At 38.8% G+C, this 20,312-nt stretch overlaps 1 protein-coding gene across 4 annotated transcripts in view; it reads right to left on the bottom strand.

Moving 5' to 3' along the window:
• The window catches only part of ESR1 (estrogen receptor 1), a 388,242-nt gene that overhangs the window by 251,225 nt on the left and 116,705 nt on the right, over nucleotides 1-20,312 (bottom strand). For all 4 annotated transcript variants that reach the window (XM_037819617.1, XM_037819644.1, XM_037819633.1 and 1 more), the window contains exon 3: nucleotides 3,005-3,195. In XM_037819617.1, coding sequence (XP_037675545.1) covers nucleotides 3,005-3,195 — 191 coding nt within the window. The remainder of the gene's footprint in view (nucleotides 1-3,004; nucleotides 3,196-20,312) is intronic.

The raw sequence follows: 20,312 nt of genomic DNA, 5'->3' as shown, positions 1-20,312 counted from the left end.
CATTTGCAACTGATAATAGTGTCTTTTTGAAATATTTTCCTATTGTTTTCCTTATCTTTAACATATAAATAGCACTTTATCTATACTGACTTACTCTCTAATTGTATCATGAATACAAGTACCTAGTCTCCCCAAGTAAATTTCCAAAATAAATTCTAAATTCTGTGGAATTACAGATTACGTTACACATCTTTTTTAGTTGCCTCAGAACTTCCAGCACAAGTACAGATTAAAGGCTCAATAAGCATGAACAATAAAAATTCAGATTTAGAGAACAACTATTCCCTTTCCATACTTTAAATTAGGCAGCAGCAAATTAGGCCCACAGAGGGACCTGACTCCCAGGGGTGTAAATCCCCCTGGCAATGCAGGATATGACTCCCGGGGATGAATCTGGACCCAGCATCGTGGGATTGAGAACATCTTCTTGACCAAAAGGAGGATGCGAAATGAAACGAAATAAAGTTTCAGTGGCTGAGAGATTTCAAATGGAGTTGAGAGGTCACTCTGGTGGACATTCTTATGCACTATATAGATAATGCTTTTTATGTTTTAATATATTGGAATAGCTAGAAGTAAATACCTGAAACTATCAAACTCCAACCCAGTAACCTTGACTCTTGAAGATGATTGTATAACAATGTAGCTTACAAAGGGTGACAGTGTGATTGTGAAAACCTTGTGGATCACACTCCCTTTATCCAGAGTATGGATGGATGAGTAGAAAAATGGGGACAAAAACTAAATGAAAAATAGGTTGGGATGAGGGGAATGATTTGGGTGTTCTTTTTTACTTTTACACGTGATGGTACTATGAACAGTTGACTGTGCACCACGGATGATTGTATGGAATGTGCATATATCTCAATAAAACTGAATTCAATAAAAAAAAATTATCCCCACAGACCAAATTTGGTCTGTCATCTGTTTTTGTAAATAAAGCTTTATTGGTACACAGCCACATCCATTCACTTACATATTATCAATGGCTGCTTCCGGGCTACAACGGCAGAGCTGAGAAGTGGGGCAGCAACTCTTAAAATATTTAATATGGGCCATTTACAGAAAAAGTTTGGTAATCACCTTTCTAAATAACTGTGACCAATGAAGAAACTCAGTCTCAGATAAATGACTTGCCTACATTTGTGGTTGCATAACCACAAATGTGCTGGTTGCATAACCTCTGTCGGATGCATTTCTACCACCAGATTGAATGCTTGCTTATAATAAAGACATTTTAGTTTATACTAAATCAAATAATTAGGGAAACCACAAATGAAGATTGTTGTTGAAAGACTTCTATGGGCTTATACTAACCAGAAATGGACATATAAATATTTTTCTGAATTAAAGTAGCATGTTAGCAAAATTAAATACTTTTGTTACTCCATATTTGGTTTAACAAAGAGTTACTCTCAGAAAGTATCATCAATTAAAAAAAAAATACCAACAAATATGACCAAGCCTTACAATGGAGTTCTAAAAGATGTTGAAAGCAGTAAGTGTCAAAGAAAATGCTTTGAAAATGTTCCGCGTTGACCTCCCATGCTACTGTATTAAGATATGAACAGAAAAAAAAAACAAAAATCCCACTATCAATGGAAGGAAAAATAAACAGTATGTACCGTCCCCCAGCTTTCTTCCCACATCAAGGCAATGAGGAGCTACAACAGAAAGCCTATGAGAATCACGTCTCTAATCAGTGTCTATTAATTTAGAACACTCCGATTCCAACAATTTACTTAAGTCAAAATTTCCATAGAGGGGACAAAAATTCCATCAGAAAGATCTCAGTGTTTATATGCTAAACTTCCCTTAAGCTGAGAAGGCAAAGGAATAAGAATAGAGAAAAATGCCACTGTTAAGACAAAATATGAACTCAGTCAATCAGTCTAAACGGCTTAGCTCCTTTTAGACAGAGGATCTTTTTTTTCTTAATAATTCAGTTTTACTGAGATATATTCACACACCATGCAGTCATACAAAGCACACAATCAATTACTCACAGCACCACGATACAGTTGTGCATCCCTCACCAAAATTAATTTTTGAACATTTTCATTGCCACATGCACAAAAGTAGTAAGAATAAAAATTAAAGTGAAAAAGAACAATTAAAGTAAAAAAAGAACACTGGATGGTTTTTTTTTGCACCCGTTTTTCTACTCATCCATCCATATACTGGACAAAGGGGAGTGTGATCCACATGGCTTTCCCAATCACATTGTCACCCCTCAGAAGCTACATTTTCATACAATCTAGACAGGGGATCTTTAGCACAGATATTTTAGGTAGCAAAGAGATGATGCTTCCCCAGGGTAGTATATTTAATGCAAAGACATGGACACTCCCAGGATAGAAATAAAAGGTAGCTGGCAGTACATCAGAGAAGCTGTATTTGGGAAACTATGTTCTGGAAAAGGATAAAGGCAGGTGGATAATGAAATGTTATAGATGGATACTTCATAACTGTCTGGTACACATGATATGTCCCCTACTGCAAGTCACCATCCATCGAGCCTTCTCATTTAGCAAGAAGTCAAGATGGAAGAGTAGGAAGAGAAGAACAAGCTAACTTAGAATCAGTCTGGAGCAAAGATCAGGACAGAATCTTTAACTGCATAAGGCCAAATACATAGATAATTATGTTTGGGCAACGAGTATCACACCATGTTATAAAAGCACAGTTGCCTACAAAGCATGAATGTCTACCTCCCATCTTCCAATCACTCACGGACAACCTCTCTTTTTTACTCAGAGACCCAGTTGCTGAAATCCTCTTCTTGTAGGAAGATGCCTCAAGGCTGTGTGGATTCTTGCCACATGGAGGAAGCAAAATTCCTCAGTCACAGCTGCTCTGGCATCTGTCAGCTCCTTCTCAGGAGACTAGGAAACCTACTAAGCACTGGCGCTTTGTACACATGGTTGACAATGTGTCTTCCTTCCTCAGCCCCTTCCACTGTTAGAACTGACAAGAGAACATGTCGTTTTCAATGCACTATTACCTTGAATACTTCTTTTGAAGAAGGCCTTGCAGCCCTCACAGGACCAGACACCATAGTGGTAGCCTGACGCATAGTCATTGCACACTGCACAGTAGTGTGTCTCCTTGGCAGATTCCAAGGCCGTGCTCCCCTTGTCGCTGGTACTGGCCAATCTCTCTCTGCCACTCTGGCGCCGGTTATCTGAATTTGGTCTGGAAAAAAAAAAAAAGAAGAAGAAAGAAAAGAAAGAAAAGAAAGAAAGAAAGAAAAAAAAAAAGAGTGAATCCATTAACATTAGAAAAGCCCAAACATGCACTCTCCTCTGAAGAATAAGAGGGTTGGGAGATGGGGCAGATCCACTTTATTCTGACATTTTGAAATAATGAATCATAACGTGAGCTAATCTTTCATTGCCTCTTGCCGTCTTTTGCAGCAAAAGGTGTTTGCCTATTATATTAACCTTACGGGGAAGTTGTTTATTGCAAACTTGCTCAAAAAATCGTACTCCCTCCACTAGATCATATTAATCAGAATTTATTCAATGACAAAATGAGATTAGCTGGTTTCTAATAAACACTCATTTTTTCAGGGATTCACAATTAATTCATAACCATGGAAGACCAACGCTCTTTCTAACTCTGGACCACACTGAGGTTGTCAAGCAGCAGAGACAAAGCATAAAACAGCTGGAGCATTTGGAATTCACATACGGATGAACAGCATAGAACAAGTGTAGGAAGATGACAATCCAAATTTTAAATCATAGGTACAAAGCAACCCTGGATATCAATTTTTATAACTTCCCTCTATAATTTGAGGATACTTTTCAATACTCAATCCTCCTCTTTAAGAACATGTAGAATGAGAAGAGCACAGCTAGGTGCACCAACTTTCAAAGAATTCATGGAGGAAGCATATACCAGAAAGGAAAACGAGAATGAACAGTAAAACCAAGAGAATGGGGAAGTAAAAAGCATTAAGGAAGTATCAAATCTTATAACGAGTGATTAACAGTTCCAAATGGGGCAGAGAGGTCCAATAAAACAAGGACTGATAAAGTGAACTTGAATTTGGCAAAGCGGTGACACTTAGCAACGATTTACAGTAAAGGGTTGTGATAGATTGAATTACAGACCCTCTCAAAATACATGCTTTTAATCTTACTCTGTGTTCCTGCCAGTGTGAATTTATTTGTAAACAGGACCTTTGGAAGATGTTATTATCAGTCAAGGTGTGGACAACTGAGTCATGGTGGGTCTTAATCCACAATACTGGAGGCCTGAGAGAGAAAAGAAACTAGAAGTCAGAGGTCAAAGAAAGCAACAGACAGGAGCCAAATGTCAGAGAAAACAAGAAGAATAGACACAAGGAGAGGGAGCACTCCTGGGACAGGGGGCAGAGATGCAAGCCGAGGAAGCCCAAGGGTTGTGGCAAGCCAGCACCAGCACACTACAGACTTTGAGGAGAAAGCATGGCTTTCCTGGTGCTTTGATGGCTTATAAGCTTGAAACCCATAAATGGTCTCCCAAGGAGGCCCCAGACAAAGACTGCCCTCTGCCCCCAGCCTATGGGGGAGATGGCAAATACCGTATCGTCAGCCCACCATGACATGGCCCCTGTCTCCCTCTCCAGTCCTATCCCCATGCCCCCCAACCAAGCCAACACACCTCTGAGCCTTTTTCCACTGTCTCCTATTTGGCCAAAAGGCAAAAACCTCCTGAGAAAATGCCTCCTCTTTAGGAAGCAACCACTGGCTTTCTCAACAGAATTTATTACCTGCACTCCCAAGTATCAAATACGTAACTATTCTAGAAACCTTATCTCCAGCATGTACTATGTCTTCACTGTGAGTCTCCAGGAAGGAGCCCCTACTGTCCTCACCTGTGTGTCCCAGGTTCCATAATGGTCTTGACAAATAGGAGATATTTGATAAATGATTGTGGAATGAGTATAATTACGTGGTCCACATGGTGTTTTGCATCCCCAGCTAGGATGTAAGAAGACCATGGATACTGTACTCTAGAATTATTATCATTCTGAAGCACCTAGCGTGGTACTCTGCACCTGGAAGGTGTACAATAAATACTGAGTAAACGAGTTGAGGAAGAATTAAGAACTCAGCAAGAGGCATGGATGAGTCTGTTGCTATCACAGAACGATGGGTCAAGGAAACAGAAGCCTGTGTGTACCAACATACAAATCTGAGTGTAGTCTCCTGAGGATCTCCCTGTGTTAAATATCATCATAGACATAGGCTAGAGGTGGTTTGTGCCTGTGACAAGAACCTAAATGTGGATCTTTATAATCTCTATGCAACTTTGTATTTGGATTTTTACATCATTTCCATTTATTCTCCATGGGAGTAAACAGATGTTCTTAAAAGGAATGTACAAGTTGATCTAAAATGGTAGAGTCTAGAAAGGAAAAATCATGAACCCCATCCTTAGAAGAGTTCAAGTTAAATAAGCCAGATCTGAGCAACCAGCATATACCATGTGGTCGTTACATTTTGGGGCAGGCAGGAGAAAAGTTCTTGTCTTCATGGCAGAAGTAGGTCCTTTCAATCTTTTTTGGAAATTAAAGGCTCAAGTTCCTTTACACTGCTTATATAAAACTTCTATCTCCTGCCTCATATTAGCCACGAAATGAGTAGAATTTTTATCTTTATCTACTGTGTTTTTTCCTCAGTTAATAAAGGCAAACAATGTTCTTTCCTAAAAGGTGTAGAAGAAAACTTCTTCAAGAAAATTACTGGTGATACATGCAGTTCAATTCAGCTCCATGAAATTATCTAGAAGGTGGGTGAAAGCTGCTATTTCAGCTTGTGCCCAAAATCCAAACCATACCCTGAACTTCTGGAAAACCCAGCACGATCTTGGGTCTAACAAGGTAAAAGGAGCTGGTGGAGGGAGGCAAACGAATTTTCACTCTGAATTCATGGTTGTTAGGTATATTAACTCATTTAACATTCAAAACAACCCTAAGAAGTACTATTTTTAACCCAAATTGTTTTGGAAGTGAGGTAACCAAAAATAGAGAGATTAAGTAGCTCACTAAAATCATACAATTGGTAAACAGAGGCACCAAGGACCCAGGCAGTCTGTCCACTGAGCCAAGACTTCCAGCAGAGAACAGAGCCCTTGGGAACTCCACCCAAAGGCATTGCAAGCCAAGAGCAGAGTTCTCCACATTTGGGACAAAGTCAATGCCTCAGATGTCCTTTCAAAACTCATAAATATTAGTTACCATTAGGAACTGTCCATGGTTACTCATTACAAAGCCAACAACTTTTTTGAGGCAAAATGTTCATTCAATTTTAAGTAGAAAGACTGAGAACTGCTGAGTTCCATGAAAACAGAGCTAATGGATCTGACAGTCATACAAGAGAATGGCTTGATGAAGATTGGAATATTTCCTGAAAATATGATTACATAAAATAACTATTTTAACTCATAAACAAATTGAAAATGGCGTGTTATTAATGTTCATATACACGAGTTCCGAAATTCTTGATCCACAAAGAACATTAGCATGAGCCATTCAAAATTTAAGGCTTTCTGTAAAATGTCAAGAGGTTTTCTCACTCGCTTAAGAGAAGTATCTTCACCCCGAAATACAAGCAAGTCTTTCCACACTAATGGGAAACAAGAAACTTTCTAGGCCTCAAGTTCCATAAAAATCCCATTTAGTCAATATGTCCTTCTCTTTTATTGGTTTTTAATGTCTAATCCAACAATCTGACTGGAGTTTCCTCATCTCCCCTTTCTCCACTTGCACCAGTCCATGGCAAGTGCTAATGATAATGGAGAGCAGGCTCCCAAAAGTGAGATGCAAGAAACAAAACCAATGAGAGAGCTGCATCTTGACACCACACCTTAAACCTAAGGCTGATTTCCAGTATAATTCCCACAGAAACCATGGCAGTACACTAGGAGAGTAATTAATTTACTCACATGCAGAATTATTAAGAAATTCATTCATTCATTCATTCAACATTCAACCATATTTAGTGAGCATCTACTTACTATCTATCAGCCAGGGCGTATGAGAAGACAAGACAAGACACAAAAAAGGAGGGGGATAAAGAGGGGGGAAAGCAGTAAGAAGAAATAGAAGGTCAGCTTTATAAAGCAGACAACTCAAGGAGGATGACTTGGGCCTTTGGGAAGAGACCCTACAAGCAAGAAATCTAGACCCACTAACACTAAAGCACAGAATTCCATATCCCAAAGATAATTCTGCATAAACACTGGACTCTGCTCTGCTTTTGAGCATGATCCAGAAATCATTTAATTTATGACCCCATCCAAGAGATAGGATCAATATATCATTACATAAAAAGTCCTCACAAACTTGGCCAGAATAGCCAATGGAAATTTTCGCTTCAACCATGTATTTGGGCATTAGCAATTGGTTAGGGATCACAGTGCTGCAAATGTAATAAAATTTTGGGTAAAATAATGGAGGCAGGGTAGTGTGGTGAGAAAGTTCTAGACTGAGTCAGAACTCCTGGGTTCTAGCCAAATACTACCAATGACATCTGAGTGGTATAAGTAAGTCACCAAACATTTCTGGGCCTTAGTTAGTCCATCCACAAGTGAGAAATTTTGACTACAGGCTTTCTGGATTCTTTTCCCACTTTGTGATTGTTATGCCCATGATTCTGCCCCATACCTTTGGCTAGCAATAACATCTGTAGCCAACTAGAATGTCTTCAATGGGTGCCAAGAGAGCATGGCCCATTCTTCAACAACTCTTTCCCAAGGGTAATAAAATGCCTAAAAGATGCTTGAGAAGGTGGTAGCTCGGCACTCCCATGACCCATGGATGATGATGGACACCCATGCCATCAGAAGGAGCTTTCAGTGATGGCCACTGTGCCTCTAATGGCTAAAATGACTTTCCCACAAAAACATCACATCTCTAATCCAAGGCATGAGAATATGGGAAGACAACAGAAGGAAGCAAGAAATGAAAAGACAAGGAAAATGGAGTATGGGGACCAACCCCCTTTGCTTGACATAGTCCTAGTTCACTGAGCTCTATCAACAATGACTGAAGTGGGAATTTGAGTGGAAGAAAAGCCAGCAGAGATTTGAAAAAATAACAGATCATAGTAAACATGATTCATCTGCTCTGTCACTGCCCAGGTTAGAACACATGACTGAACAGAATTCCAAAGCAACTGAACAATCCTGAAACAGGAGACAGTTTGGATAAGGTTTATTTCCTACTTCTTACTTCACTCTGGGCAGGCTCCTGCCTTAGGACTCAGCCTGAAGCGTTCTTCACAGGGATGTCCCCATGGCTCCACTCCCTCCCCTACTTCAAGTCTTTGCTTAAATGTCACCTTCACAGTGGATCTTTGCTGATCACTCTATTAGATACCCTCCCCAACATTGCCTTTCTCCCCATCCCTACTTCATTTTCCTCAATAGTATTACCCCTTTATAACATACGGTTAATCATATTTTTGGTATTGTCTGTCTCTTCCACTAGAATAAAATTTCCATGGGAGTGGGGATTTTTGTTTGTTTTGGTCACTGGAATCTTGTTAGTGCCTAATTAGTGCCTGGCATAGAGCAGATAGTCAATGGATATTTGTTGAATGGCTGGATGGATGGGTGGATGAGCAAACTGGGCCTGCCAATGAGTGAAGCTAGCTAGCAGTTTATAAGCATCGAAGGAGCACAGTGTTGGTCACTCTGAAACCAGACCACCAAACAGTGATTCCAATAACTCCTTCGATCAAGGACCCAAGGTGGTGCCCAGGAAGTCAATACAGCAGCATTCTAGAGCCTGAGAATCAGGCAGTCAGGAGACATAGCTGCCCCGGTCACTCTTGGGAAACATCAGTGTTTGAAGAGCCTCCCCTCATACCTGGACAGCAGCTTCTAGAGCTCCCTGCAGCTTCTAGACAACCCTCTGAGAGCAGTTGCTTCTAGACAGCGGAGTCAAGAGCAACCTGAAATCTCTGAGATAAGAGCTCAGATTCCCAGCCTCTATTTTCCAACAAGATGATCTTGGTGGTGTGAGAGGAACTTCAACAACATAGATCTTGACTCTTATGAATGGTATGTATAACTTCAAATTTAGCTCAGAAATACCCTTCCTGATTCTTCTGTTGTAGTTTGCCAAGGTATAAAGACGCTGTGAACCAAACAAGCAAACCAAAAAAACAAACAAAAAATAAAAATAAATCCCTTCAACTTGCTACTTTCCCCATCCTGAGCACTCTGCTCAAATCCAGCTCACATCCGAGAGGAGAATTACTCAGCTGTTAGTGAGTTTCCAAAGGCTTAAGAACACACTTGCAACCCACTTGCAGCCTTGCTCCAACCCTGAACCCCCAGCTATGCTTTGGAGCCTGTCTCTGGGAGCTCATCGATGTTCTTGGGTTTCAAAGGGCTTAGGAATTCTCACCACACTCCTTCTCCTGTGGCCTCATCAAGAAGATTTTAGAGAATTACAACCCCCTCTCCCCCTGAAACTACACAAGTACAGTTATCGGAACTGTACTCAAAAGATTACCATATCATTTCCTTATGTCACTGACTGCTGTAGCTATTCCTTTTTACACCACAGCCTTGATTTCCTTACAAACCTATGCATGGGGTGGCACCCCACATGCCACCCTGACAAAGTTCTTGGCATCCCACTATGGAGGGGGTTCCCCAAAGTTTCCCCAACTGAAAGGGGAAGGGGCGCAGGTCTCTTTGATTGTTTTATCTAAACAGGATTTGAACTTTTTCTTCTAAATCTCTGACTCCTTTGAAAGAATTTCAGGGATTTATTTTTTCTGCACTTCTATTTTCTGAACTCCAGTAAGGCTGCAAAAAAAAGAGAATTCCCATAAGACACACCCTATATTCCTCACTCACAAAAGTTGTTTGCTCAGGAGTGCTGAAGTCAAACTCTCCAGGTACAGCTTTTTTACAAGACTCCTTGATTTTCCCTTCATGCATTATAATATTTTCTGTTGGATTTTATCTATCTCTTCAGGTATTAGAATGAACAGCTATATCATTCTATGCTTGATCTAAGTCCATGTCCTTGACGGTACTCAATAACAATGACAAAAATAAATGAGCAAATTCTATGCCTCCTTTCCTGGTAGAAAAAGATCAGTGAACATTTATGTATTTGCTAAAAGGGGATGCCAAAAAATCACCCTTCAGTCCTTAAAAATTAAACACATTAAACAGTGAGGGATTCCAGATTTAGCAGATGAAAATAAAGAATGCCCAGTTAAATCTGAATTTCCAATAAATGACAAATAATGATTGAGTATCATACTGCCTGCACATACACTAAAAAATAATTGTCATCATTTATCTGAAATTACAATTTAGCTGGGCATCCTATCTTTTATCCAGCAACCCTAACGATGAAGCTTTTACAAGGAAATAATAGAGACACATAAGTCTGGCAGCAATTATAGTTTTGAATTCAAGACAGTAGACAAGGTTGATCATCACATGCTTATCCATGTCTTTCTCGTCAAGAGGCAATGTCTGTTTGGGGGCATAATTAGGCAATTTTGAAGGTTCATTAACTCTTCGGCCACTGGGATAGCACATTAAGTTAATGTTCATCTATTTACTACAATTACCTAGGAGTAGAAAGATTAATGTACCTTCCAATTCATATAGCTTAGGTCACCAAAGAGTAGCTCACTCACAGGTGAGAAATATCCTGCACAGCGTTATGACACATGCCACTTAATTTATCTTTCTCACTTTCTGTCCGTCTGCTGCCACTCGCCGGTGTGTAGATCCAATTAGAAAGGTTTCACCCAGACTTTGAGAAAATTAAAGTGGTCATCTCCCAAGGAGAAATACTGACTTAGGAAAAGCAGCCCTAGACCTAGTCTTCCACTTACTGCATATCATCACTTATCTCCAAGAAACCACCAGAATCAAAACGCTGGGCAAAAAGAAGCCTTCCAAAACATCACTGCACTCATTTTGTTTTCCACCTCTTTTTGCTGAGAGAATATTGACAGTCCCTTCAAAAGCAGAAGAAAATACGTTTGGGGCTACAATTTTTCACCAAAAGAGAAGAGAACTGTGAAAGCCAACCTGAATAAATCTATTTGAACATCTCCTACCTCCATTTGTTTTTCTTTTACACATACAGAATTCATAAAATATTAAGAAAAGTATATTGGATTTCTACATGCTCTCTATATAGTGTTTTGAATGGTAAGTTTATTGTCTCCTTTTCAAATATTTTAATTGACAGCTCAAAGAGTTCTTTAACTCATTTAAAAAATTGAAAGTGGAAAACTGTTACAGTTTAATAATAAATCCTATGCTGAAAAAGATGAATTTCTACAGAATAAGCTGTGTCAAATCATCTCAGTTTAGTAGTTACAAGCCATCTTGCCACGCTCTTCTTCAACACATTTAAACCAGGAACACTAATTATCCTTACAACATACGGTTCCATCAGTTGCTATTCTATTAAACTTACATTTCATTTCCTGGAACAATATTAAACTAAAAGGGAAAAAATTTAATAGTAAACAGTATGTAATCAACATTGGGTTTAGTAATTAGCCTCAAAGGCAGCACGTTTTTCAACGTAGGGACCATGTTACTAAAAATTTCTATTGTAACCTGGCTGCTGGACCAAGTACGGATTGAATTATGCTCTAATTTTGCCAGTGCTAATGTGAAACAATTATGATGAAATAACGCAATTTCCTTTTTCACACTGGTAATTGTGGAATAAAAATAGCAGCCAGCTTCTTTAGAAATTAGCAGAGTCTCCAGAGAAATCTGGCAAGGTAACTCATAAACTTTAAGCCCAGGAAACGCAAAAAGGAAAACAAGAAAGGAAATCTTCAATTGTGAAGTAAACAAGGTGTAGTTATTAGAACTAAGAGGAAATAACCTAAGTAAAGGGATAGGACATAAGTCCCCACCAGAGACTTAAAACTAAAGTGGCAAGCAGGGGTTAAAAATCCTTGCACAAACTACATACCAATTAAAATGATGGCCTGTCTAGACAGGCATGGCAGTGAATTGACATTGGCCAACATTGTACATTTGCAGCAATCACCATCACTTTGCTTGAGCTTCCACTACAAATGCTAAAACTACGATACTGAGCACAGCATGGTCTCGATACCCTCAGCAAATGAAGGCCAGTGGTGCCTCCATCTGTTCCCCATGAGGAAGGGGATAGGAATCAGACATAGCGATTCTAGCTCTTGTTCTGATGTTCTGACTCGACAAGCTGGGCAAGTCACCTCGCCTCTCTGGACTTCAACTTCTTCAACTGGAAAATGAAGAAGTAAAGGGGATCATTTCTAATGCCCCTTCCAGACTTAAAATATCATAATTTTATGATTTTATCAGCAAAAGGGATATTGTACAAAAAAATTAAAAGGTTAGAAGAGATTATGTCTAAGATCCCTTCTAGAACAAAATACTGTGATTTTATGTTTTATCTGTTTGGATTGGAACAATTGAATGCTATGATCCCTCGTCCAGATCTAAAATTTTCTAATGGGTTTCGCATGCAGGGAAATACATAAAGTGGCTCTCAGCAAGTTTTTGTAAGATTTGATTTAATGCTCCTGCTGATATTAGAAGGGAAAACATCCCCTACTTAATGGAAAATTGTTTAAACATGCTTTTAGCAAACATTGTAAAAATAGTCACTTCCCATAAAACTAAAAGAAGCAGCCTTGGGGCACAGTCAAAGATTAAAGCATTGTCACAACTAAATATAAAGATATTATAAGGAATTAACAAACCAAACACTCAGTAAATTGACCAGTGACAAAAAAACAACCGGTTCAATTTTTCCACATAATGTAGTGAGGTAAGAGCTTGAACTCCAAGTCCAGCTTCTAGGTTTAGAATCTCTAATCCTCCATTGCTAACTGAGTGACCTTGGACAAGTCACTTTCCCTCTGTAAGTCTCAGTTTCTTCATCCAAAGAATGAAAATGAGAATTGTCCCAGCCTCTCAAGGTGTGAGAAGATAAACAAAGATCATCCATTTGAGGTTTTCAGCAGGGTAGGTGCTTAATGCACTGCGCTCAAAAAATTTTAGCTATTGATATAATTAAAGTTATTTCTCTGATTCTTAACAACCTACCCTTATTTTATTAACTCAACAATTTGGTTCTGTAAATTATTAAGCATTTATTCTGTCTAAGGCTCTGGACTGGAACTGTTAGGGTCTACCAGAATGATGTTAGGGTCTACCGTTTGCTGCCTGGCTAACTCTTTGTTCCTAAAGACTCAGTTGAGGGGGGTGGCTTGTTCCATCAAACCTTTTTTGACCCCGTCACCAATGGATCAGGCTCTCCATCTGGTTAAGTGCTTCTAGAGGCCCCTTCTCTGGCACAGTTCTTATCCCTCTGTTTTTAATTGTCTTTGTCCTTGTCATCTCCCTCCCTGGTCTATCAGTTCCTTGACAACAGATAATGTTTCTAATCTCCTTTCCTGACATAGAAGCCAGCACACGACCAACATTCGGTAAAGCTTCCTGAGTGGGTGAATGCAGAAATGAATTAATACAATTATTAATTTTACTAATAATATTGTATAACCTGTTAAATTAATCTCATCTAATTGAATCCAGTAAAATTAATAAAACCTATTAAGCAGATGGGGGAGACAAATCTATTCACGATCATAATGAAAAGTACTCTATGGTAATTTCTATAATAGAGATACCAAAACCAGTGGTATATATACACAACGAACACTGAAGAGAGAGAAATTCAGTCTTGGAAGATCTGGAAACACCACCCCATAGAGTCAGCATTTGAGCTGAGTCTTGACATTAGGGTAGAATTGGTCTAACAATGATGGGACAGGAAGAAAGAGAGGCACCTATGACAGTTGGGGAGACAATGAAGGACAGAAGGGGAAAACGGCATTTAAATGTGGCTTTAATGCCCTCCCCCCTACGTGGGACTGACTCCCAGGGGTGTAAATCTCCCTGGCAATGTGGGACATGACTCCCAGGGATGAGCCTGGACCTGGCATTGTGGGATTGAGAAAGCCTTCTTGGACCAAAAGGAGGAAGAGAAATGAAACAAAATAAAGTTTCAGTGGTTGAGAGATTTGAAATGGAGTAGAGAGATCATTCCGGAGGTTTATTCTTATGCATTATATAGATATCCCTTTTAAGTTTTTAGTGTATTGGAATAGCTAATAGGAAATGCCTGCAACTGTTAAATTGTAATCCAGTAGCCTTGAATCTCGAAGATGATTGTATAACTATATAGCTTTTATGGTGTTACTGTGTAATTGTGAAAACCTTGCAACTGATGCTCCCTTTATCTAGTATATGGACATATGAGTAAGAAAAAAAAAAAACAAAAATAAATAAATAAATAATAGTGGGAGATAAGGAGAATAGGATGTTTGGGGTTTTCTTTTTTCTTTTTATTTCTTTTTTTGGAGTAATGACAATGTTCAAAACTTGATTGTGGCGATGAATGCACAACTATTTGACGATACCATGAACCACTGATTGCACACTTTGGATGATCATCTGTTACATGAATAGATCTCAATAAAATTGCATTTAAAAAAAAATGTGGCTTTGAACAAGAGCATCAAGGAGTGGTTGGAGATTGGTTGGAATCAGGCATACGAGGACTTTGAATGCCACACACAGGAATGTACAAGAGTTCGGGACTACTCAATGAGAAACTCCTTTTAGGCAGAGGAATGGACCCGATCAGTTATGCACTCTGGAGAATTTAGTCTGGTAGCAAATTGAAGACTTAATTAGAGTTTGAAAGCTCAGAGGCTAAAACTTACGTGAGAAACTTACTAAATCAGGAATGGCCATCTGTATAAAAAGAAGGGAATGGCATTAGATTCTTGAGAACAAACTTCTGGTCTGTGTTTTCACATATACTGAAAATGACTGCTACATCACTTCGGTGAGTGACAGTGGTTCAGTGTAAAGACTCTAGAATCTGCAAATGCTTCTACAAGTGACTCGATAACTTTGCTGGCCATTTCCTAATGTCAAACACAGACTTGGACTCATTACCAAAAAGCAACTTTGGTTTCATCAATCACTAGTGCTGAGCAATCACAAACAAAGAACAAAGAAGTAGGGAGTTCTGGGCCATTGTGTGTGGCCTGGAACCTGTTATTCAAGTCGTGTGAGCACTGGAGGAGACTGTGCACACTTCTGACCCGAGGAGGGGAATTTACACATATTTCTAGGATTTCAAAGACTTGCTTTTAGCTGCTGATTCTGGGCATTCGCATGAGGAAAACAGCAGCCTTGAGGATTGAGCAATGTGGGAAAGAGCCTCACTGGATTGCAAACCAAGCTCAAGGGCCTAGCTTGAGTGCCTGAGTGTCTGTTTCCCTTATCAATAAACCAGTCTTTTAAAAATGCAAAATTTGGGGCGGAAACGTTAAAAATAGCACATATTCAGTTTGCGGAAAGAATTCTGCAAATACTTTGTGACAGAAAGGAGTAAACGAGAAAAGCTTGAAGTCCTCCACTTTAAAGACTTCAAGGATTTGAACTTCTGGAACTTTCCAAACATGCAACTCTTCTGTTTTGTGCAATCGGTCAATTACACTGAGCTTTCCGATTTCATTGTCAGATAAGCAATGCTAGAGGTTATGTCGACCACTAACAGAATGAAGTGGTGTGTTGTAGCAACTATCTGAAATATTTGGAGGAAAGAAACCCCAACTGTGGAGAAGGTTTGAGGGCTTCGATTACCAGCAATCACCTAAACGAATAAAAACCTAAACCATGCAGACTAATTGGCACAGGTGTATATTTGCATTCATATCTTGGGTTTTTTTCTGAATTTCATCTTCGTATCTTCTGACCTTCTTTGTAGCTAGTCAATATAGTCAATTTCAAAAGCAACTGCCCACTTCAACTCTCATTTTGGAAAGATGAGGAAAATAACTAAAGGTTACTGACACCTTTCTCCTCAGCTCTCCTTTCTATCCTCCACTTCCAGGTGGCCCAATGAAATGAAGACGTGGAAGTCAGGCTGCCTCAGGGCTATGTATGCCACACGGGGAATCCTACCACTCTTTCCTCCTCTGTTAAAACCAGGAGAGTAATGCCATTCCTCCAAAGCTGTAGGAAGATTAGACAACATCACTCATAACTCAGAAAAATGCCTGGACATGGCAAATCAGCAGATTGCAACCCCAACTGCACAAGAGAAAACCCAAGGAGTTTTTAAAACTTGCCTCTTTTACCTTCAATCCAGAGCTATTAAAGCAGAACTCTGAAGTAGCACCCACAAGTCATTTTTCTAACCACCTTGGTGATTCTTAAATCACATGTGATTCTAATGTGCAGCCAGAGTTGAAAGAACATCCTTGAAGATACTCTATCAGTGTTAGCTGCCATCATGTTCCTTTTTTTCAGACCACGGAGAAATTCCCTCCAAGGCCTCTGTCTGTTAGAGCCTCTCCATGAACTGCTTGCCTCAATTTCAACTACTTACCTCCCTGGGGTTACTTCAGCCCACAGTATTTAATGCCCCACACTCTTTTCATTTATTTATTTGTTTTTACTTATTTGGAATTTATTAATAACAGCCACTTCTGAGTGTGTGGTTTTTTCCCTAGCAGAGTATCTGTCATATTCTAAGCACGTCAAGAAATATTAGCTTCCTCCTTCCTTTTGGTTAGAAAAGTTGAACATCTAATCAAGCAGGATATTAAAGTTGGTCCCTTGAAGGCCAAATAAACAAATACAAGGAAGTTACTGATGCTCCGGAGATGTACACATATCCTTCAGTGTATAGTTCTCAATTACCTTCTGGAGAAGTAAAAAAGAAACAATGGCTGGCTATGGGCTGGGCATGTTTTAAGCCCTTGACATTCATTAACTCATTTAATTCTCACAACAACTGAAAGATGTAGGCTGTTTTGATTGGCAATTTACAGATCAGTAAACTGAGGCACACAGTTAGGCAACTTGCCAAATTGCACAGTGAGGTAGGAGTCAGGCCAGACAGAAAAAAACTGCCTGGGCCCCAGCCATTCTATTAAACCCTGGAATGTCCTCTGGAGTCCTTGTTTCTACTTCTATTCCTGAAGAAGAAGGTTTCACAAAATTCCTACATTCTTCCAGTTGCTCCTGAAGATCCCTTTCAGAGGAGGGCCTTTTTATAGTCACAAGTCTGAGAGAATCTGGGGAGATGGTGTTCCCTGCCAGTACCATCCAACTGAGCTTTTAAGTTGCTTGCACTGTGCTAAGGGCTGAGAGAAATACAACAGTGGAGAAGACGACGTCTCTGCTTGGATCTGTCTTCAGGGATAACTCCAATTAGAAACCAGGACGGCTTCCAAAGGCTCCACAAGTTTTGTCCTATAACTAACATCACTAAATTGTGCCTCAGGCTCAAATCGGAATGTACCTCCCTTTCTCTCTGAGTTGCTTGAAATATTCTAGCAGAAGAATAACACAACCGTTTGTAAGGTCCTCACAAAAAGCAAAAGTCAAACTTATCATAAGGCAACTTTAAAATCAATTTTTTCTGACAATTTCGCATTATGAAAACTTTACCAAAAAAAAAAAAAAAAGGAGATTACCATTTAAAACATTTCATGGCATATATAAAATAGATCATGGATGCACTTATGTTCAAAAATGAGCGATTTTGTTCATAGAGTAGGAATTTATAGCCACTTTATGTCTTGTGCCAGTTCATGTGGATCTAGAGCTTCTGAAACCCAGTCCCCTGGGTTACAATAGCCAAGGCTGCCCTTGTAGTTATCTCCATACCAAATACAAATACAGAAGACTGTGACTTTAGAATTTCACCCATCCATGCAGTAAGTTTCCTAACTGCTCTATGCTTACACTGTTCTGTGTAATGCTGGAAATACAAAAATGCATTTTATACAATCAAAGGTATACAGCCTTGTTGAGATACACAATTTAGAACAAGGTAGCAGAATGAATGAATGAGTGAATGTCTGAGCAATTCCATAAAGTGAAAAGTTCTTCCTGTTCTTGTTTATTTAAAGTTTCTATCCTTAGAGACCAAAAAAAACAGTTCTTGAAATTTGTAATTGAATTGATGCCAGTCTGAATTATTAAGGCATATTCTTACACTATTGAATTTCCCATGCTAACTAGGAACTCTGTCGAGCTCTGTCCCAAATTTCATTAGAACAGCAGATGAAAAACAGACAAAGAAATAAACTAGAAAAGTAGAAGGAAACATTGGAATACAGAGATGAAACAACTAAAATGGGAAAGAAAAAAGGAAAACTTTATGGAAGAAAGAGGTCAAAGGTAGTTTAATGGGAAGAACATTAGAAAATAAAGAAAGGAAACAAGAAAATGTGAGAACAGACTATTTAAAGCAAAAACAGATCAGAGAAGGAAAGAAGTGTGCCAATGCAAAAATTAATATTTCTAACATCATTTCGTCGCAGGAAACTGAAAGAGAGAATTGTCTTTTTACTTTCGGGGCCTTATAAAAAGTTCCAAGTCCGTTAAGGAGAAAAGCAAGTCAAGGAGCCAAAAAAACCGCCCAAGAAGTGGTGTCCTGCGGGCACTCACGTTTGCGAACATGTGCGGTGAGCCTGGGGACCAGAAAACCATGTTGCTTCCAAGCTAGGGGTGAGAATCTCAACGGTAACTACAGGAAGCCCTTCACCCTTCTTGAAGCTGACAACATTTGGGGAACTCTCAAAAAGAACCTGTCTGAGCTTACTGAGGGCTCATTTGGAAAGATCTTGGCCTGAACATAATTTAATTCAGTTTTAGAGTGAGCTTCTACCATTTCCCAAGTGTAAGTCATAGGTGCTCCAGAAGTATAAAATTAACAGGACAAAGGTATTCTTTTCCTTTAAGAAGTCTCTTATCTTAATAAAGACACATTTGATTAAAGCAGAAGATGTTATGGGAACAAACTCGTGAGGCAATGTGTCCCCCTAAGATGGAGTTCGGAGAAGAAACAAAGGAGTACAGGTTTGTTTAGGTTTTCTTTTTTATTTTCTGTGTAGCAATTATAAGAACTTATTAGATTTATGGTTTTATATGATTGATAATGCCTTTAATGAATTTTTCAGAATATTCATTTAAATTATAACTATATGAAAATTTGCCAAGTACATTAAAAAGATTTTATTTCTGCATAGGGTAAATATCTCCAGGCTACTCTAGCAGGCATCCGGAAATACTAGCCACCCAAACTGATATCAATGCTACATTGCCATCATCATCATCATCATCACCACCATCTTCACCATCATCATCACCACCATCTTCACCATCATCATCATCACCATTTTCACCATCATTACCACCATACCACCATATCACTTAAGAGTGGTGGCCATAACGTTTCTTATTTGACCAAACTTCTCGAAATGATTAGTTTATTAAACTACTTAAAATTTTGTATCCTTCATATTTTTAATAGGGTCTTAAAATATATCCATAACTTAAAGCCTTGTTCATTATTAATGAAGACCTTCCTTTATCATTCCTAACGATATTCTCCAAGACACAGAACTTAGAAATTATGGTTTCTTCCCTCATGAAATCAAGAATATCCTAAAGGTTCTTTCTTCCAGTTCATTTAAGTGCTCAGATTTCAGAGGAGTGTGTGAAGTGAGAGTATGTTTTGAAGTATGGAATAAGGGAGAGCTCACACATACATTTTTTAAAATGGCATTTCTTCTCAATTCATTAGCAGAGTTTAAAATATTAAATAAAAATGCCGAATGACTTTTTTGGATTGCCTTCTGTTCTATGAAATCCCTTATGCTTTTGTGTTGGTTGGTTTGTGTTCAAGCAGTTATATATTTTTTGGATTTATTAGCATCTTTCTCCATATTATGCATTGTGTGGTTCTAAACAATTAACAAAGCAACTTTTTTTCCCTCTGTTAGATAAGCAATTCGAGACATAGAATTAAACTAAATTGCTAATTTGCCCCATCAATCCTGGAAAAGAAAAAAACGTACTTTAGCACAATGCTCTCTCCACTGTGTTCTTCAAAAGTTGCATTGTGTTAATTTTAGGGGAAAAAATCATTATAAAACATACATTTCCTTATGTAAAATCATTTTCACATAATCAGGGTTTTGACATTCTTTTGTAAATGCAGCCATAAAATAAATGTTCTCTATGATAACCCAGACTACAAATAAATGCTGCAGATCCTGAGAGAGTTCTCACTAAACATTGCTTCCATGGGAAAAGATTTTATATTATCTGATTTAAGAACACTTACATCTCTTCTACCCCACCGACCACTGTTTTAGCTTTCAAAGATACCAGAACAAATATTAAATAGATAAAATAATATAATGGCTAAGCTTACATAACACCTTCAC

Source organism: Choloepus didactylus, chromosome 2 (assembly GCF_015220235.1).
Source record: "Choloepus didactylus isolate mChoDid1 chromosome 2, mChoDid1.pri, whole genome shotgun sequence".
NCBI classification, from domain to species: domain Eukaryota; kingdom Metazoa; phylum Chordata; class Mammalia; order Pilosa; family Megalonychidae; genus Choloepus; species Choloepus didactylus.
The sequence above is the reverse complement of the archived record's forward strand: the minus strand, read 5'-3'. Positions and strand labels throughout refer to the sequence as shown.